The sequence below is a fragment of the Pteronotus mesoamericanus genome, unplaced genomic scaffold, assembly GCF_021234165.1.
Source record: "Pteronotus mesoamericanus isolate MK-2021 breed Mesoamerican mustached bat unplaced genomic scaffold, CSHL_Meso_final scaffold_582, whole genome shotgun sequence".
NCBI classification, from domain to species: domain Eukaryota; kingdom Metazoa; phylum Chordata; class Mammalia; order Chiroptera; family Mormoopidae; genus Pteronotus; species Pteronotus mesoamericanus.
Window position 1 is genome coordinate 625,979 of NW_026555323.1, and position 20,980 is coordinate 646,958.

At 46.7% G+C, this 20,980-nt stretch overlaps 1 protein-coding gene across 1 annotated transcript in view; it reads right to left on the reverse strand.

Moving 5' to 3' along the window:
* Window positions 1–2,632: 2,632 nt before the first annotated feature.
* Window positions 2,633–20,980, reverse strand: part of NIPA1 (NIPA magnesium transporter 1) — a 37,710-nt gene continuing 19,362 nt past the window's right edge. Inside the window, exons 2-5 of the mRNA XM_054561888.1 lie at window positions 18,996–19,043; window positions 17,945–18,035; window positions 8,893–9,053; window positions 2,633–8,059 (exon numbers count right to left, since the gene is read on the reverse strand). Coding sequence (XP_054417863.1) covers window positions 7,548–8,059; window positions 8,893–9,053; window positions 17,945–18,035; window positions 18,996–19,043 — 812 coding nt within the window. The 3' untranslated portion in view covers window positions 2,633–7,547. The remainder of the gene's footprint in view (window positions 8,060–8,892; window positions 9,054–17,944; window positions 18,036–18,995; window positions 19,044–20,980) is intronic.

Consider the following 20,980-nt stretch of genomic DNA (forward strand, 5'->3'; position numbering starts at 1 on the left):
CAGAAGGACAAATCGGTAGCTGCAGAACAGTCACAGTCACGGGGATGTAAAGTAGGGCACAAGGAATACAGTCAATAATATGATAATAGCTGTGTATGGTGCCAGGGGGGTACTTGAAATATCAAGGGAAACACTTCATAAAGGGTATTATTGTCTGTCCACAATGCTGTACACCGAAAACTCATACAATATTGAATAGAAACTGTAATTGAGATATTTAAAAAATACAATTAAAATGTATCTAATTACTACAAAAAATAATTTATTGGTAAAAATTGTTGATAGATTAAAATTTTTTTTACCTAGTGAAATGCCTTAGAGGACACTAATAAAGATTAACAATGACATCAAAATCGAGCTATACTGAAGAACGGCTACGCTTCAGAACCGCCTGAAATCCAGCTGAAAAGAAGTCCTATAACTAAGGATATAGAGAAGCCACATCGAGACAGGTAAGAGGGTCAGAGATGCAGAAGGGCTGGCCCCACACCCATGTGGGGCAGATAAAAATAGGAAGAGATGTCTCACAAGAGGTCTCAGCCCCACACCAGGTTCCCCGGCCCAGGGTTCCAGTGCCAGGAAGAGAATCCCCCATCACTTCTGGCTGTTAAAACCAGAGGGGACTTCGGCTGAGTGAGACAGAGGCTTCTGGACTCCCAGGCACTCCTCAAAACTCCAGAAAAGACTTCAGAGTTTTGTTCTGTTCTTTCATTTGGGACATGTTACTTTGTCTCCTCATTTTGACAGCCTCCCTGTGTTTGCCTAGCAATCCATCAGATGCAGAGCTCAAAACACTGGTTATAAGGATGCTCCATGAGCTTAGGGGAAAAGTAGATGAACTTGAGAGAGAATTTCAACAACATAAAAAAGGGCATGGAAACCATAAAAAAGCAGTCAGAAATGAAGGATTCACTAACTGAAATGAAGAAAATTTGAATGGAATCAAACAGTAGAGGGATGAAGCCGAGAGTCAAAACAGTGATTTGGAATATAAGGAAGCAAAAAAACCCCCAAAAAACAAAAAACCACAAAACACGCAATCAGAACATCAAAAAGAAAAAAGAATTGAAAGAAATGAGGATAGCGTAAGGAGCCTCTGGGACAACTTCAAGTGTACCAACATTTGCATCATGAGGGTGTCGAAAGAACAGAGCGAGCAAGAATTTGAAAACCTATTTTAAAAAGTAATGACAAAAAACTTCCCTAATCTGGTGAAAGATAGCACAGTGAGTCCCAAACAAGATGAACCCAAATAGGCCCACTCCAAGACACATCATAATGAAAACGCCAAAGGTTAAAGATAAAGGGAGAATCTTAAATGTAGCAAGAAAAAAGCAGATAGTTACCTACAGGGAAATTCCTGTAAGACTGTCAGCTGATTTCTTAACAGAACTTTGCAGGCCAGAACAGATTGGCAAGAAATATTCAAAGTGATGAAAAGCAAGGACCTACAACCAAGATTTACTCTATCCAGCAAAGCTATCATTTAGAATCAAAGGACAGATAAAGAGCTTCGCAGACAAGAAAAAGCTAAAACAGTTCCTCACCACCAAGCCAGTATTACATGAAATGCTAAAGGATCTTTTCTAAGAAGAGACAGGAAAAAAAAAAAAAAGATAAAAAATATGAACAAAATGGCAATAATTGAATGTAAAAAACTATATAAATGAACAAGCAGAACAGAAACAGATTCATAGATACATAGAACATTTTGATAGTTACCAGATGGGAGGGGGCTGGAGGCTGGGTGAAAAGGGTGAAGCATTAAGAAGGATAAATTGGTAGGAACAGAATAGTCACGGGCATGTACGGTGCAAGATAGGGAATAGAGTCAGTAATATTCTAATAAGTAGGTATTGTGGCAAATGGGCACAAGATTTATTGGGATGATCATTTAGTGTCTACATAATGTCTAATAACAGGTTTACACCTAACACTAATATAATATTTTATGTGAACTGTAATTAAAAAATTAAAAATGATTTAAAATAAAAATATTAACGCCAATATTTCTGATGACAGAATATTCAATGCATTCTAATTCTCTAATTTTCTTTGCGCTTAAAATAGAATGCTGTCATACACTTCAAAATTATGTAAAAGGGATTAACATTAAAATATAGGTGGTTTTCTTTAATACCATCATTTTATTGTATCAGAAAGTAACCACTATCTAGCAAATTCCTTTTATTAAAAAAAAAAAGAGAGAGCAGCCTTTTTTTTTTAATCCTCACCCAAGGATATGCTTATTGAGTTGAGAGAGAGAGGACAGAGAGAGAAAGGAACATCGATGTGAGAGAGGAATATTGATCAGTTACCTCTGGCCCGAGCCCCAACCGGGGATCGAACCTGCAACCTTTCAGTTTACGGGACAATGCTCCAACCAACTGAGCCACCCAGGCAGGACTGGTGAATTCCATTACGTATCGTAGATTTCCCCCCTAAGATGAGCACAGATGGGCATTTTCTACATCGGGATGGGGGCTGCTCGTTTCTACAAAGAAAATGGGAAACGTGATGAGGAACTAAAATGATATGAAACCTGAGACGACACAACCATTTCAGACAAAAGGGAAAACAAACGAGTGTTCAGCTAGAAATGTTATTTTATTTTAAAACACATACAGATTAATAAATATTGGAAAACTTAACAAATAGCCTATTTATTTACATAAGGCAATTACATGCTATGACTACTTCTATACAGCAAAATATAAGCAAATCTTAGCCATTGACAAATGTGTGTGCGTGGTCATTGGAAGCTCCCGGTACATTTACGTGAAAAAATTCTGATGCAGCCCATCCGCGTTTTACATTTTTTATGTCATCTTCTTCCTCTCTTTCATGATTATATTCCCTTTTGCAAGAGTGTAACAGCTAACCAAAAAGACTCAGGAATGGTCCTTCATAACAGCAGCCTTAAACTTTTCCAAAGTGCAAAAATACCGACTTGAAGGTGGGGGGCAAATTAGTCTAGCCTGACAAATAAAATATGGAACTTTTCTATGTGACCCTTTGGCACTAGTGGTTCACGAACGCCTGACCTTCACCCGGCGGCAGGCGGTTCGCTTTCGGGGCTGAGCTGCTGGAAAGCCCGAAGCTCAGCATCGTTCGTGACAGATTTAACACAGAAGAATCAATCTGGTTCACAAGCCATTGAATCTCCCGCAAAACATAAACCTACGCAGGACGCCAAAGATGCGCATCGCCCCGGTCGGAGTGTGACCATTCAGTGCAGCTTTCAAAGTCCCTGTTTAATCCCCCTGTTTTACAATAGCATATAGAAAATCCTTCCTCTGAAAACAAACGGAATGGAAAAAGAAACTTCATGGAATTATGCAAACTTCACACCCAGCGCTCCCCTTGCTTAATCAGCGCTTGAGGCGGCGCGTCCACAGCCGGGCCCTGAGCAGACAGGAGACCCAGACAAGCCGAGGGTCCCCCGGTCACTCCCGGGCCATCCCGCTCGTGACAGTGTCACCCAAGGCCGCCGACATGGGCTCAAGTACAAGCACCCTCGGACAGTCGATGTGGAGAACCATCCCAACCCATTGGAGGTAGAGAAACTGAGGCACAGAAAGGTAAAGTGACTCACCTAGAGTTGCACAATTCAAGAAAAAAAAGAGAGAAAAGAACAAATAAATCCTTCTCCCTGGTCATGATCGGGGCCCTGGCGTACGTCTGATCCTATTGGGTACATTTGAAATAGATGTTATTTACAAGAGCCTTATTCTACGGAGTAGCAACTTTTTAGTAGATGATTATTTGATGTCACAAAGTTACATTTTCTTTCAAATAGAATTCTTTTGTTGCATTTGCGAGCATGGGAGAAATGTGCATGAAAGGAAAGGCGTCATGAGATAGGGCCAAATCCTTTCTCCCCTCACTACCGTTCCTAGGCTTTCCGAGTATACAGAGGAGGTGTAAGAATCCGGCCGGATGTGAAGTCACCTAAAAGCTACAGGACAGACCCTTGAAGTTCATCAGCAGTACAAATGTGAGGTGGAAGTGAGGAATAGAGAAAATTGAGGTATTTGATATGAGAAACCGTTTTATGGTGTGACCGGTGTGTGTGAACGATCCTTCCCCTTTCCGGCTCACGTTCACAGGCCTCCAGCCATGAAGATAACACACGTGAAAAACTCACACAGACACATCAAGTCCATGCTAAAGAGTTAATGTTGCGTTTTTGGTCCCTGAGAAGGCGGAACGCCAAGACTCCATCTCATCCCGCTCGGTGGGCGACCTTTGTCCTTGGTGTAGGACAACGCAGTGAGGACCACTCCTTCAGGCCGCAGGCATTCGGGGACAGAGATAAACGGAAGCAGGTCTCCTCTTTCCTACTCAGTCACAGGAGGCCCAAGCCAGGATCAGGGACACATCAGAAAAGCCGCGGGGGTGACGGGCAGGCGATCAGAGCGTGGGCTGGGCTCTTCTTGAGGAGTCTGGACAAGAGGAATGTCTCCCGGGTCCCGGGGCCGGATGTGGTCATCCACGCCTGGGAGACACCGCACCTCCAGCGCTTTATACCTGTCTGGGAACCGGCCCCCAGAAGTGAGCCCAGTACCTACAAAGAGCTGAACCGCCAAGAAGGACAACGAGAGGTGAGCGCGCTCTTTTCTATCAGACGTGAGACCCAGAGAAAGAACAAAGACCGACCTGCTACTGCTGGAATGGACTTGTGCAAATAAAACCATGACACACTGGCTGGAAAGGTAGGAATTGAGTATTTCTTATTGCTAAAACGGGAGCAGTAAAAAGACCATAGTGACATCTGGGCGGTGGTCCTCCCTGAAGTTTCCACGGTGGGCCGGTCTCGCCCGCACGCACGGCTGGGGGCTGACCGCCCCCGCCCCGCCCCGAGTCCCCAGAACCTTCTCTGCAGGAATGGAACCGCCCTGTGGGACAGAACAGCGCCCAGGGTGGTCTCGGTGCTGGGTTTGGGTCGGAACCCTGAACCGGCTCTACACTTGATCGGTGAGCAATCTTTTCAAATGCCAAGATTCTGATGAGAAAATAAGGCATCGTCCAAGTGAGGAGAGGAGAGAAATGCCTATTTAAGTATCCACCCACAGTAAATCTGCATATTGTGATCACAAACACGATTCGAGGAGGTTCGACAACAAGCACACGGTAGGTGTTTTGCTGAGTTTTAACCACGAGCCCCTCCCCTAAAACTCTCGCTTCCAGACTTCCTTTCCTTTGCCATTCCAAATGAATTACGAATGCATGAATCTGTAAGAGAAATACGGTTACATGGAGACAATTGTATTGGAACAATAAAAATAAATAAATAAAAAGAAGGTTAAATACGGGTAAGTCGGAAGTCAAACTTGACAATTAGGCTGTTAGACCTCTGGTCACGTCCATTGCTTTGAGGGTGGAGTCCCGCACGTGAAATACGAGGGGCGACATGAACTTGGTGCCACTAAAAGGAAAGCTGCGCATCTGACCAAAATAATCAGTTGACCAGATGGGAACCTGGGAGCCCAGCGGGGCTGGGCCCAGCCACCTTCAGAGGGAGGCGAGTTATTAATACTTCGAGATTCTGTTTTACCCTCAAAACAAATCATAGGGATGATTCTCCTGAAAATGTCTCCTCTGAGTATCTGTGGTTATAATCGTGAATGAAAATAGAAAAAGGAACGTGAACAGATGCATTTCAACTAAGCTTCCTATATAAGTTGTAACAAAAAGACAAAACAGTAACTTCTATATAACTTCTAAGTGTAATGCCACGTGTATCCTTTCAATTTCTCAAACAAGGATCCTTACCTGGGAAACTAGTTTTATGCCTAAATATATGCTAACACTGCTACATTATATTTTCAGAAAGGTTAATAAATTAAGGCCTGCATTCCTTAAAATACTGATTAAAAGACAAGCCTCCGAGAGCTGATAAAAAGAGTGAGGAACTTTTGGAGCATTTATTAACTATCAGTAAATATATATATATATATATATTTAATGTTTAAATAATTTTGTTGCTGCTCTTAGTTCACTAACCCTGACTACCCACTATCATCCTGTGTACTTTTAACTCATAAATGTGCCCTTCACTCTGTTAAAGCACAGCCTTCTTTGTTCAACACTTCAGAAACGTCCTTTTTTTTTTTTTTTGGCCGGAAAAGAGTACTTTTATCTTTAGTGAATAACTTTAATTGGGTATTATCAGATTCCACGTTCTGCTTCAGCAACAACACTGCACACGAACCACACGTTATCTTGATGAAATGAAACATCACTCTATGCTTTGTTCCCTTGAATACACATGCGAGGTTACTCTAGACGGACGAATGGTCTCTTTGATCAAAATACTGGTGGAATGCGTGGCTTTTCTGCGTTTCAGAAGTTTAATGAGAGCTGGGTAACCATGGGGTATGCTGCCAGCTCCAACAGGAAACTGGCTAAATGAATTGTTTCCATTTTTGCAAAAGAGACTCCTTTGCGTGTCCCTGTGTGTGTTCCGGTTTGACAAGCCTCAGTTTGCTCATGGCCCTTGGCTTGTCCCTGTACCCCAGGGACCTGGATACATGTGCCCCTGGGGTGTCACCCCCTCCTGTCACAGCCTGATGATCAAGTTCAATAATTTCTTTCTTTTGCGTGGCTGCAGTGGTCACTGAAAGAGAACGTGGGTATATTTGATACTGGATCCCAGTTACATGGATTGAATGCAAATAAAACACCTCATGCTATGAAGAGCAACTGCCTTTCATTGGACAATACATGCTAATGGGGTTGATTCTAACGTGTCCTCAGTTTTGACTCTCTTCCAACCAATGCATCTACTGTTACTCATAACCGCTTTATGCCTTTACGTGTTGAACAGTGAAATATTAAAGTCATAGTCAAGGAGGCTGTGTTGCGCTAAACTAAGGGAACAGACACACAGTCATAGTCAAATTAAGTGAATAGTTCAAGTGATAAAGGCACTGAGATCGACTGAAGCTACTGAAAGTCCGGGAAATGGAGCCCGGTCTGCGCGGCCACGCCGCTCTCTTCAACCGCAGCCTTGGGTCGGGGTGGTGGGGGGGGAGGGACGGTCAGCTCATCAGAGGATTAAAAACGATTAAATGCATATACCTCTTCATTGGGCGAGGTTATACAGGCTGAACGCAAAAGAACACAGCTACAGATGCATTTACTGTACAAAGTTAGAATCAGGACGCTGTCCCCCACGTCCCAAGCATCTTCCCAGGAAGAACATCCGCCGCCCTGCAAAGACTAAGCACACCGAGCCCCTCTCTGTTTTCTACTTAAATAACAGTGAAATGTTTTAAAGGAAAGGGTATTCGTGAAAGCTTCCAGGGCCATGGCAATGAACATGAGATTCCTCTCATCAGAGAGATGACGCCCAGGCGACCGTGTGGCGACTTCAGGCTGGCAGAGGGCCGGGCAATGCCCCCCACTGCCCACCTGACCGCACCCTGATAGACGAGCAACTCTAGTACCAGCGATGTGGGGTCTCTTGTCCTTCCCGTGACGTTAGGACCAGAAGCCACTACCAAGTCCTCCCGTCCCTCGCGCCAGCCAAGCCCCGCTGCCTCCTAGTCTGTCTTCACATTGGACTTGTTCATCTCGCCCAGGTTGAAGTTGAACTCTTTGAACACCTGGATGAGGACGATCCCCACGGAGACGGTGGTGAAGCCGCAGGCCATCCCTAGGAAGTCCACCAGGCCCACGTTGCTCCACTCCCGGAAGAGGATGGCGGAGGCCAGCAGGACCAGCGTGGTGAAGACCACGTAGTAGATGGCCCCGAACACGGAGGAGTCGAAGCACTCGAGCGCCTTGTTGATGTACCTGAACTGGACGATGATGCTGCAGCCAAGCACGGCCAGGAGCACCAGGCACAGGCAGAGGGCGCGCTGGCTGGACGGGTTGTTGTGGAAGATGTCTTGCGCCGCCAGCCCGATGCCCTTGGTGGAAGGCACGGTGAAGCTCCCGAGCAGGGAGCAGATGCTGATGTAGACCATGATGTTGGTGGGCCCGTGCGCCGGCGCGATCCAGAAGATGAGCAGCAGCAGCATGAGCAGCACGATGCACAGGTAGCCCACAAACACTGCAAAACACGCGTCGCCCCGCGTTAGACGCAGCTGGGCAGGCCCGGCAGGGGGCGCCCCTGTGTGTGCATGGCCGGGGGGCGGGGCAGGGGGAGATGCTGGGAAAGCACCCGGGGGAGGGCTGGTGACTGAGGAGGACTGCACTCCACGGGCAGGGGCTGGGGCCCAGCGATGTGCGGACAGCTCCACTGGGTCAAAATGCATCCCAGCCCCGGCCGGGGTGGCTCAGTGGAATGAGCGCCGACCTGCGAACAGCAAGACCGCTGGTTCGGTTCCCAGCGCAGGGCACATCCCTGGGTTGCAGGCCAGGTCCCCAGTAGAGGGCGCGCGAGAGGCAACCGCACATGGATGTCTCTCTCCCTCTCGGTCTCCCTCCCTTCCCCTCTCTAAAAATAAATAAATCAAATCTTAATAAAACACACAACACGAGGCAATTGCTGAACAACACCCTTAAAAAAATCTTTAAAAAAAAAACCCCTATACTTTAAGACCAGTATAATTATGCAGATTATTGGTTTTGCGCTGCATTTGTCAAAAAAAAAAAATACGTTGCTGTACATCAAAAATACACAGGAAAAAGAGCGGGACCCCTGTGGGCGATGTGAAGATAAATCAAATGGGGTTACGGCTCTGAGAGAGCGTCAGAGAGCGGGGGAGGCGGGGCCGGGACACACGTGGTCCCCAATGCGGGTCGACGCAGCAGGAAGGCGCGGGGGTGGGAGGCCGGGCGCTCTGCACAGGACCGCAAAGGGTTTTGGGGAGGCCGCACGGTGCCCCTGGAGGCTCACACGGGGCACCGGCGGGCGCTCCCGGGGCGGCGAGAAAGGGTCACCTGGGTTGGTCAGCTTCTCCTCCAGCTCGGCCTGCGTGGTCACACTCTCGGACTTCGGGGAGTGAATGATCAGCACGACAGAACCCGCACAGCTCAGCAGACACCCCAACTTGCCCAAGATGTTGAGCTTCTCCTTCAGAAGGTAAGAGGCTAAAATGGACCTTCAGGTAAAAAAAGAGAAATCGGAGTTGAAATCGTACCATGTGACCTGTATCGACTCATTGCAGTTACTTTAGAAAAGCCACATTTTCTATTTTTTGTTTAATTTTTATTGTTGACACTATGAAGCCGCATTTTCTATATAGCTCTATTTACTTTTTAGTTTGTAAGAGTGGCAAGATTAGAAATGTATTGAACACGAACTTCTTCAATACAAACAGGACTTCCACATGAACTCTATGCATAGCCAGTATACACTTAATGTACACACAGCTCACTGCTGTGTTCCTCAGGGGATATAAAAGATACCAGAGTAAGCTGTGTGACTGGCGAAAATAAAAATATCATTGCCTCACTTTTTAAATCAATTTTTTGAAAAGATTTTATTTATATTTTTTTAGAGAACGGGGAAGAGAGGGAGAGCAACATCAATGTGCGGTTGCTTCTCGTGCGCCCCCTCCTGGGGACCTGGTTGGCTACCCAGGCGTGTGCCCTGATTGGGAATCGAACTAGTGACCTTTTGGTTCGCAGGCTGGCACTCAGTCCACTGAGCCATACCAGCCAGGGCTCATTTCTTCATTTTTAAAAGCAAATAATTGAAAAACCTATGTTAAGTAGGAAAGTGGGATATGAAAATTGCTAACATAATGAGAAGTAATTCATGACCCAAACACTTAAAATACACTGAGAAAATGCACAAACAAGGAAAAAAATCAACAGGCTAATAGCAACTGCATTATGGTAGGAGTATGGCTGAGTGATTGTTTTTCTTTTCTCTAATACCCAAGACATTGAAAATGCGATCACATTACTTTTTTAATACAAAAATGTGTTCCTCATAAAACATCTACAATCTTAAGGCTGGTAATATGTTTCTTTTCTTATTTCTTGTACAACATCAGTATGTAATTTGGGTTGGGAAAACTGGGCTATTTTTTTAAAATTTTATTTATTTATTTTTAGAGAGGGGAAGGGAGAAAGAGAGGGAGAGAAACATCAGTGTGTGTTTGCCTCTCTTGTGCCCCCTGTTGGGGACCTGGCTGGCTACCCAGGCTTGTGCCCTGACTGGGAATCGAACCGGTGACCCTTTGGTTCGCAGACCAGTGCTCAATCCACTGGGCCACGCCAGCCACGGTGGGATTGTTTCCTTTCTAATTCTCATTTTACAGGTAAAGAGACTGAGCCTCTGGGAGGACTAGTGTAAGCCCAAGGCCACCGAGCTAACAGGAGGTGACATCATGGTGGCGACACCCCGGCGAGGCCCAGGCTGCCCTCTTCTCCCGTGTACCGCTCTGTGTCTGTCCCTCAAGGAGACCTGGGGAGTGGCGCAGGGAATCAACAACATCTCTGAAAGAGCCAACGAGTGACATTGGAACGCGCGCCTGTGCATTGATCCAGGGGCTCTGAGTAACTGTGTGGAGGAGGGAATCAGGCGGGTTGGGGGTTCGGGGGCTATCAGGGGCAGGAGGAGGTGGGCCTGGAACCAGCCTGGGAGGGCAGGGCTCTCCCAAGGTGAGGAGGGGCTGCTGTGCATGAAAACAGAGGCAGGAGCAAGCCTGCACTATGAGGCCACTAACTTAAAAAAATAAAAAGGCCTTTCAAACTGAGTGGCAACAAGCATGTATTGGGATCAGTCAGAACCCAGGGAGCCCTGACTCAGGCAGAAGCCCAAACAGCACTCCGATCAGAGGATAAAAGCGATGTGTATTTGTATTACAGGCCCAAGGTTCCTGTACCTGATGCTTCAAGAGAAAGGCCATCCATGGTGTGGCTCAGTGGATTGAGTGCTGGCCTGAAAAACAAAGGGTCGCTGGTTCGACTCCCAGTCAGGGCACATGCCTGGGCTGCAGGCTGGGACTCCAGTAGGGGGCGCGTGAGAGGCAACCACACATCGACGTTTCTCTCCCTCTCTTTCTCTCTCTCTTCCCCACTCTCTAAAAATAAATAAATAAAATCTTTAAAGAGAGAGAGAGTGAGAGAGAGAGAGAGAGAGAGAGAAAGGACAGTATTTAAGAGATCAGAGGCTTGGAGAAAAGAAAGGCTTATAGGTAAAGAAGGTCCAGCTCAAGAAGACGGGAGAACTAATTCTCGAGTCCATCTGAATGAGGCAGGACAGTAAGAAGCCAGGGGACATCTCTGAGGGACACTGAGACAAAATAATTAAACCAGGCCAAAGAATCAGGGCAATTTACAGCCAGCTAATGAACCGCAAGGTTTTATCTCCCCCAACCAAGGATACTTAGCAGTGGATGGTTTCCAGGGGTGTCCAACCTTTTGGCATCTCTGGGCTACGCTGGAAGAAGAGTTGTCTTGGGCCACCCATTCAACACAGTGCTACACGTAAGCACAAGAAAACCTCAGAGAGTTTTAAGTAAATTTACAATCTGGTGTTGGGCCGCATTCACAGCCATTCTGGGCTGCATGCCGCCCCTGGTACACATTCCAGACCTTCCTGGGGCAGACTGGCCTCGGTGCCCATCCCTCTTCAATGTTCTTGAAAAATAAAACTAAGCCGAAAAATTACCCTGAGCCCTCTAAGCACTTATTCTGATGAGTTAACATATTGAAGGACGCACCTGGAAAGCTGATGGATATTCTGTTGTGACCCCTGCGAGACTTCCCCTAGGATTCCAGGGGTCAAAGAAAGATAAACAACCCTCAAGACAAAGGACCCATGGGGCTGCCCACACCTCGTATCTTGGCTCTTTTTTTTCCTAAACTCTAAGGTGCCCCCACCCAAGCTCAAGACTTGCTGCCAGGGGAGCAGCAGGCAGCGGCAGCTCGTCCCGCGCTCCCTCCCTGAATCTGCCTCCGAGGTCCATTTTCTCTGACTCTCCTGTGAGCTAACAGCAGCCCCGCCTGGCTCTCCCCTGCCGCTTCTTCGCTGTCCCCAGCTGTAATTAACATACTCTCAGAATCACCTGGACTTGGGATGGGACATCTTTCCTGCACAAAGTCAAGGACCTACACACCACTCAGGCAGACTTGCTCCAGGCTGGGTCCCCATCTGGTAATATTAAGAGAGCTCAAGCCCTGGCTGGTGGGGCTCAGTGGATTGAGCGCCAGCCTGCAAGCTGAAAGGTCACTGGATCGAGTCCCAGTCAGGGCACACGCCTGGGTTGTGGGCCAGGTTCCCCACTAGGGGGCGCTCAAGAGGCAACCACACATTGATGTTTCTCTCCCTCTCTTCCTCCCTTCCCCTCTCTCTAAATAAAATCTTACAAAAATAAAAAAAGAGAGCTCAAGAGTCAGGCGTCTCCTATAACAGCATGAGGCTGGATGAGGCGAACAGAAGGTGGGGACTGTTTACAGCCAGACAACGCAAAGGGCTCCAAGGAAAAGCAGAAAATGTCTCGATCCCGTTGTTCCTGGTTGACCCCCAGTGATCCAAGTCCCACTCTCGAGTCATTACTTTGTGCGGCATTTTTGAAAAATGCAGCTCAGGCCTTGCGGCCAATCCCTGCGGCTAATTAGCATGTCTGTGGCGTGTGTGTGTCTAAGCTGCCAGGGAGAGGAAGCGCTTCACTGTTACTGAGGGGAACAATGACACCCAGAGAGAAGGCATTCCTATGGGGCAGATGACATGACACAGTGACATTAATGCTGAATAACCTAATTTTCGGTCCCATCATCGTATCTGCTTTCCTGTCACCCGTGCAGACGGCCGTTCGGGACACAGGGCCGCTTTCAGCCCCGTGCAAAGGTTACGCTGCCCCGTTTCCACGACCAAGGGCTTGCGGCCTGAGCGCTCCAGGGTGGGCCCCCCAGACGGCCCCTCCCACTGCACTTTAATGCGTTATTTTTATTTATTTTATTTCATCTCATCTCACTTCATTTCAGTCCACTTCATTTTATTTTACTGACAAGGCCAGCTCTCTTAATCCGCTGTAAAATGCCAGAGGACAAATCAAACAGCACTATAAAATAGAGTGTATTAATACAAGTCATCAACAAAATATGGTAACATCAAGAGAGCTCAGCCTTAGCTGTGCGGCCTTGTGGGCTGAGCCTCAGCCTGGGAACCAAAGGGTCGCTGGTTCCATTCCCAGTGCAGGGCACATGCCTGGGTTGTGGGCCAGGCCCCCAGTAGGGGGCGCGCAAGAGGCAACCACACATTGATGTTTCTCTCCCTCTCTTTCTCTTTCCCTTCCCCTGTCTAAAAATAAATAAATAAAATCTTTAAAAAACAAACAAACAAGACAACAGCCAACACAACAATTACTGCACTGTGGATGCTCCATCTTGAACCATACATGTATGGGCCATATAATAGGGTTGCATCTTTCTGGTTACATTGCATAATAAGGTTGCATCTGATTGGCTAATTCTTGGTACCATAAGTCCTTATATACAAATATAGGCAACGAGTTTTTTTTAAAAAGACATTTTGGAGTAAAAAGGGAATAGTAATTACTATTATTATTTCTTTTTGTAAATCCACCAGATTATATGTAATTATTTGGCGGATCGGCAAAAATGTATTTGCTGGTGTGTTGCAGAATTTTAGTAATTAGTTCACGTGTGCCACGAGGTGAAAAAGGTTGAAAACCGCTGGTATAGTTTCAGTTTTACGAGATAAAAGGAGCCATAGAGATGTACGGTGGTAATGACTACACAATAGTATAAATATGTTTGATACCACTCTTAATAATGGCTCAGTCAATTTTATGTTTATTTTGTTGCAATACAAAGGAAAAAAAATTGTTAAAGCATGCTATGGGCTGAGGGCAAGGGGCAAAGCCGCAGCCACAGACCCTCGGGAAAGGCAAATAAGAGGAAAGGGAAACTGTGAGAAGGAAACATGCCCTGTGAGAAGATTCCCTGAGGAAAAAACTGCTGTAGAATTATGAGTTTTGGTTTAGGAAAACTCAGGGTTTTACCACAGTGTCTATGTACTTTATTGTATTGGGTGGGCCAAAAAGTTCGTAAGTTTTTTCTGTAAAAGACGCATTTTTCCTTTTCGCTAGTAGCTTCACTGACTTGGATGTTATGAGTATGTTGGCTGTTTCCCATGTGGTAGAACATTGATTGCTCTCAATTAATGTCTTGATTTGATCGCTATCAATTTCAACTGGTTGATATCAATTACCCAACTGTGGGGCATTGTTCAGCGAGAAATCTCCAGCCCAAAATTTTGCAAACCACTTCTGACACTTTTGGTCAGTCACAGCACCTTCTCCATATGCTACACAAATTTTTTTTTTTTATGTTTCAGTGGTGTTTTTACCTTTCTTGAAAGAATAAAGCATAATATGCTAAAAATGTTAGCTTATTTTCTTCTACCTTCAATATTAAAATGGCTATGGAGAAATTGACCAATTTTGATAAGTTTTTAAGAAAATACACGCTGATATGACAGCTGTCACAATGCAATCTAACAAGATTGTTTCAAATGAAGTTAAAGACAACTAAGCGCTACTAGAGCCACCTTACGGAAAAAACAAACTTTTTGGCTAACCCAACCTATTGGGGGCTGTTACATAAAACCAATAAATTTTTAAAGAAATTTTTACCTAAAAATTTCTTCCCAGTTATGCTTGACTACAATACTATAATTATTATCTGGTGTACAACATAGTGAATACACATTCATACGCCTTACAAAACTGATGATAATAAGTTTGGTACCCATCTGGCACAATACATAGTTATTACAATACTATTGCTTATATTCCCTGTGCTGTACTTTACAGCCCCATGACTATTTCCATAACTGGCAATTTGGTTTAGTTCCTTTCACCTTTTTATCCACTCCTCAGTCCCCCTCCCATCTGGAGACCATCAGTTTGTTCTCTGCATCTATGGGTTTGCTTTCGTTTTGTATTTATTTACTTTTTACAGAGAGGGGAAGGGAGAGAGAAGGAGATAAAGAGAAATATCAATGTGTGGTTGCCTCTCACACACCCCCTACTGGGGACCTGGCCCAAAACCCAGGCACGTGCCCTGACTGGGAATCGAACTGGTGACCCCTTGTTCCGTAGGCCGGCACTCAAGCCCCTGAGCCATACCAGCCAGGGCTCGTTTTAGTGTTTTGAGGAACCTCCATACTGTTTTCCACAGTGGCTGCACCCATAGTGTGAAGGTTGAGAAACCCTGATCTAAAGAGAAAGCATGGGATGGAGCAATTGGGATAAAATGTGAACAACACACACGTCTGGGTGACGGGCACGTGAGTGTTGCTTCATTATTCGTAATCGGATGACTTTTCTTCCATTTGGAAATTATGTCCAAAAAAATGTTTTAAAAAACTCTCTTTCAAAACATTACTATGTTGTAATGTTTATGAACCAGTAAACCATTGCAGAGAAACGTGGGCCCATGTGGGGACGCTATTACGTTTTACTGATATACAGGCTGTTTCCCGGTGCCACATTCTTTTCATGCCAATTTCTATGTGATTCTAGTAACACCACCCCACCGTCAAGAGAACATCTCTAAATATACATATTTAAATATATGAATGTATATTTAACATATTAAATATACAAGTAAACACATATTTATAAATACACACACACACTTTTGGATCTCCTTACTTTTTCCCAATTAATTTAGTTTTCTTCTTTTAAAAAGAACATTTAGCCCTGGCTGCTGTGGCTCCGTGGATTGAGCACCAGCCTGGGAACCAAAGGGTCGCTGGTTCGATTCCCAGTCAGGGCACATGCCTGGGTTTGCGGGCCAGGTCCCCAGTAGGGGGCGTGTGAGAAGCAACCACACATAGGTGTTTTTTTCCCTCACTTTCTTCCTCCTTTCTCCTCTAAAGATAAATAAATATTTTTTTTTAAAGAATTTTTATTGGGACCCTCAGTTGAAGGCAGCTTTCTATCCGTAATACCACACACATGGTTTTTTGAGTAAACGTCTCCCAAAGACTTGGAACAGTGACCATTGTCAGCACGTGTCTTAATCCATGAGAACAGCTCTTTGGAAATTAATCAGGCGAGGCATTTCCATACCGCGCTTGCATCTGTGGCGCGCGGAGAGCACAGGGTTGGGTTGTTTGTTTCCCTGGTTACCTTTCAGGGGAACGAGTCGGACAGTGAGGCTAAGGTCCGGGAAGCAGGAGTGACGATTCCTCGAGGTGAGCGCGACACGTGCCACGCGTGCGTTTCGGGGCCATCCCGCATGCAAAGTGACGTCAAGCCACGTGTGGTATTAGCTTTACGTTTGGGTAAGGGCAGCACGCTATGGTACGGACACATTTTCAAAGTTTTGTCCGTGCAAAATGCATTTGTGCTTTTTAGACCTCAGACACTTAAAGCTTAGTGACATACAATTAGATACATTCATCATAGTCCTGGCAGGTGGGGGCATCGTTCTGTGAACTGAAAGGTCGCGGGTTCGATTCCTGGTCTGAACACATACGTTGATTGGAGGTTTGATCCCTGGTTGGGGTCTGAGCGAGAGGCAACCAATTGATGTTTCTCTCTGACATCGATATTTCTCTCCCTCCCTTCCCCTGTCTCTAAAAATCAATAAGCATGTCCTTGGGTGAGAATGGACAAATAATAAATAGATAAATCCACCACGGACATAATTCTGTGCCAGGATTTGGGGTCTGCCCGGAACACAGCAGAAGACCGATGTCTCCAGCGACATCGAGTGAGAACCTTGGATTTTACTTCTCTTCCATCACATCTTAATGATTTAATACAAATACAAAGGAAAACACAATACAAATAGGTTCGTGGGAGGAGATGTGTTACTTCGTCCTTTTTGTAGCTGGTAATGCATGATAACAAGATTCCATTTCTGACGTGGGTTGGTGGCTGGGAACCTCCACGTTCCCTCTCCTTCCTTTTGCCCTTTGCCCCACATCCGGGCACGCTGGTAAGGCCTGCACACAGCCTTGGGTCCTGCTGTGCCTGGTCCCTGGACACGCCCAGCTCACCTCCTAACGCCAATAAAAACCCAAAGCTCTGCCTCCCTCCCGTGGCACCGCAGACCAGGGGTGTCCAACCCGTGGCTGCCGGCCCCATGCGGCCCAGCCCCAAATGGGAAATGTACATAAAACATTTTTTTGCTCATCGGTTTTTGTTAGTGTTTGTTGCACTTAATATGCGGCCCAAGACAACTCTTCTTCTTCCAGTGTGGCCCAGAGATGCTAAAAGGTTGGACGCCCCTGGCCCAGATCAGGCCAGGCCCCTCTCCTGGGGGGATCCAGCTGCTGTTGACTCTGGTGAGACATGAGTCCTGTCGCATGAGTCCTGACAAGCCCAGCTGTGACTTGTCCCAACCTCCAGTCTTCCAGGGGTGCAGGGTGGCTTGGTGTCCAGCAGGGGACAGTCAGCACCCAGATAAAATACCAGCAGACCAGCTTTGCTTACGGATTTCTCTGAGTCACTTGCCAAGGTGCCAAGGAAATTCTACGCTCTCGGACGTCCTCCAGGGCCAACACGGAAAACGACAGCATGACATCGCTTGGTCCCCAGGAGTAAGTTAGGTTTTGAAATATACTAAAGCTGATTTCTAAGAGAAGGGTTAATAATTCGCACAACTAGCCCTGGCTGGTGTGGCTCAGTGGACTGAGGGCCAGCCTGTGAACCAAAGGGTTGCTGGTTCGATTCCCAGTCAGGGCACATGCCTGGGTTGCAGGCTGGGTCCCCAGCAGGGGGCGCATGAGAGGCAACTACACATGGATGTTTCTCTCCCCCTCTCTCCCTCTCCTCTGTCTAAATATAAATAAAATCTTTAAAAACAATTAAAAGTAAAATATTAACTCAACTAAATTTGAAGGAGTAAAAACTAAACCATGCAGAGGAGGAGAACACCAGAGGCCTGTCTTCAATCATGATTTTCCTTTTATTATCTGAACAGAAGCACTGACAAGGAAAAGTCTCCATTTTATACATATGACACATTAAAACCCAAAACCCAGAACCCCAGCTCTCACCCAAATGGCACTCCAAGGGCCCCCAGGGGCGTCACCAGGACCGTGGGGACCGCCGTGTAAGCCAGGAAGTTTCCAATCTGGCCAACAGCCACTGTCGAGAGAATCAGAGGACGTCACTTGCAATGACAGAGGTACTCTCTCCTGGCAAGGATCGGAGTTGAATTTGGGGGAGGCTCTGCCCTGAAATAGCTACCTCCCTTCCAGGGCTTGCGAGAAACTAAAGGTGTGTTTGGGGGGTGCGGAGCATCATTGGCAAGTTTAAGGCATCATTTGCAAGTTTAAGGGCGCTGGCTGCGCGGGAGCGCAGCTCCCGCCCCTCCCCCCGCCCCGCCGCTCCCCGCGTCACTATCCCGAGCTGTTTCAACCGTCTCTGGAAATTCCCCAGCTAATAAGGGCAGTGACTGTCAGTGGATGCAACGCTGTGTACTTCCACTCTCTGCTTAACACACCCTTGTTTTAAGACGAAAAGTGCCGGGCTCCCCGTGTCCCTGAAATGGTCCGGGACCCGCGGGGCTGCTGAGTCACATGGACACAGGACGGCACAGGGCGGCGGGGAGCGAGAGCTGAAAGAACAGCTCTTCGGTCACAGTGATCGACGACTGCGAGATCGTTCCTCAACTAAACGACAACGCGAGACAAACAGACCTCACGATATTTCTGAAATTTCACCTATCACTCCTTTATACATTTAAAAGTTCTCAACTCTAATTTTCTTTCTTTTGATCATAGCTCCTGACCTCTGTGCGTTTTCTGTCATAACACACGATCTCTGGTCCTTACGGCTGAGTGAAGAAAGCCGCTTTCGTAAAACCAATGATGTCCAGCAAAATGGGGAATTTCGCCAAAGGCCAACAGCCCGGCCTCACGTGAATAAGTAGGAGCTATTTTAGCTTTTCTGCGCCCAGGAGAGTGCAAGCCCATTCAAGGCTAATAGGAGGTAGCAGGGGCCGTCTGGTCCTGGCTCCTAAGGATGGAACCCACCTCCCCGCCCCGGGCCATGCCCCGCCTCGCCGCACCCCCCACCCAGTCCTGCCAGGGAAATGGTACTTACTTGCGATGGTGCCTGCCCACCACACAATGTCTGTTAAATAGGAGGTACCTATGAAAGAGCGAGAGGGAAACGTCAGGAAGGCGAGAAGCAAGAGGGTCATGAGCCTCATACTTAAGAGAGGAATTGCATGAAAATGAAGATTGAAAAGAATAGAATAGAACACCCTGGCCGCGCAGCTCTGTGGGTTAGAGCGTTGTCTCAATGCACCCGGGTTGTGGGTTCGCTACCCAGTCGGGACACATAGAAGAATCAACCAGTGAATGCATCAATAAGTGGAACAATAAATTGATCTCTCTCTCTCTCTCTAAAACGAAATATATTAAGAAACCTTTGTAAAGAATAATGAATGTCATACTGTAAAGAATCTTTAAGTTAGTCTAGAAATAGCAGCATGACAAGCCACTAAAAGTGCAGGTATTTCTGCAACAAAGTCAAGCGGACCCAAACAGCAAACTGAAGCTTTATGATTTGGGGTCTGGGGCTGCAACATACCACCCAGAGACACAAATATTTGTTGGAATAAAGTAATTTAAAAAAAAATACTTTATGCACCTGAGGACATGCTTATAGATTTTAGAGAGAAGGGAAGGAAGGAAGGGACAGAGAGAGAGAGAAACATCAATTGGTTGCCTCTTGCATGTGCTCTGACTGGGAACTGAACCTGCGACCTATCAGTTCAGGTCAACTGAGAGCCACGTGGTCCAAGGCTGGGATGAAGTTTTATGTTCCTTTCAAAGGAGATTTGTTCTTTACAGCCCAATTTCTTGTGCACTTACTATAACCAACTCATATATAAAATTATTTTACAGGTTACTCAGTTTTCATAACTTAGAACCTTTCTGGGGTGGCTCTTTGTCAACCACCCGGGCAGCGGACCCGTGCGCTCCCTTGGTGATGGGACATCTGCCGAGTCCTGTGTGCCCCTTAGGTCTGTCACACCCGTTCCTCTTCCTGCCTGTGTGACAGGTGCCATCAGCAAGAGGGTCTCCCGACCTCTGAGACCGACGTTTGTCCTTCAGGTATGTCAAATGCTCCTCGTCTGAGAGGTTTCTCTCAATTCAGGGTAGAGGACCTTCTTCTGATTGCACATTTTACTTCTCGATAATTTGGTGTAACGAACGCAGGAAGCGAGCCCACGGCACGGAGGAGCAGAGCTACGGCCATCACAGTACGTACTTATAAAACAAAACGACAGAGCAGGAGGAAGGGCTGAGCCAGAATGTCACCGTTTGGCAACTTCATATGAAAAAGGAATACAGGCAGGAATCATCAATGGACAGTGAGGCGAGTGGGCTGGGGAGCAGTGTTGTCACGTGGTGTCCATGAGTCACCTCCACTGGTTTTCCATTAATTATAACAAGTTATCTTGCCCCGGCTGGTGTGGCTCAGTGGATTGAGTGCTGGCCTGCGAAGGGTCGCCGGTTCGATTCCCAGTCAGGGCACGTGCCTGGGTTGCAGGCCAGGTCTCCAGCAGGGGGCGCGCGAGAGGCAACCACACAGTGATGTTTCTTTCCCTCTCTTTCTCCCTCCCCTCCCCTCTCTCTAAAAGTGAATACATTAATTAATAAATCTTTTTTGAATAGTTATCTTTACTGTGCGTGACAGTGGTCAAAGCTGACAGCATCAGCAACAGGAGAAACCAGCGTCCTGTGCCTCCTGGGAGGTCACTGAGGAGGACACAGTGTCACCTCAGTGGTGGCCCTGCCAACTGCATCACCTGTGTCTAATAAGAAGGCGGCTGAAACAGCCTATGAATTAGCCGACCTGGACCCTCCCGAATCGGCCCAGTTATGAAAGAGTAAGGCGAACAACTGTGGCAGATGGCAGGCACCTCAGGACACTGGTGACTACACACAGCACACGGTGCCCACTGGGACAGAGGACAGTGTTGGAGCAACGGGCTGAGTCTATGGCCTGCGGTGGATGGAATATTCCCTCCCTCCCTCTCTGCACGGCAGAGTGGCTGTGGTTCAGTCCGTGGCCCC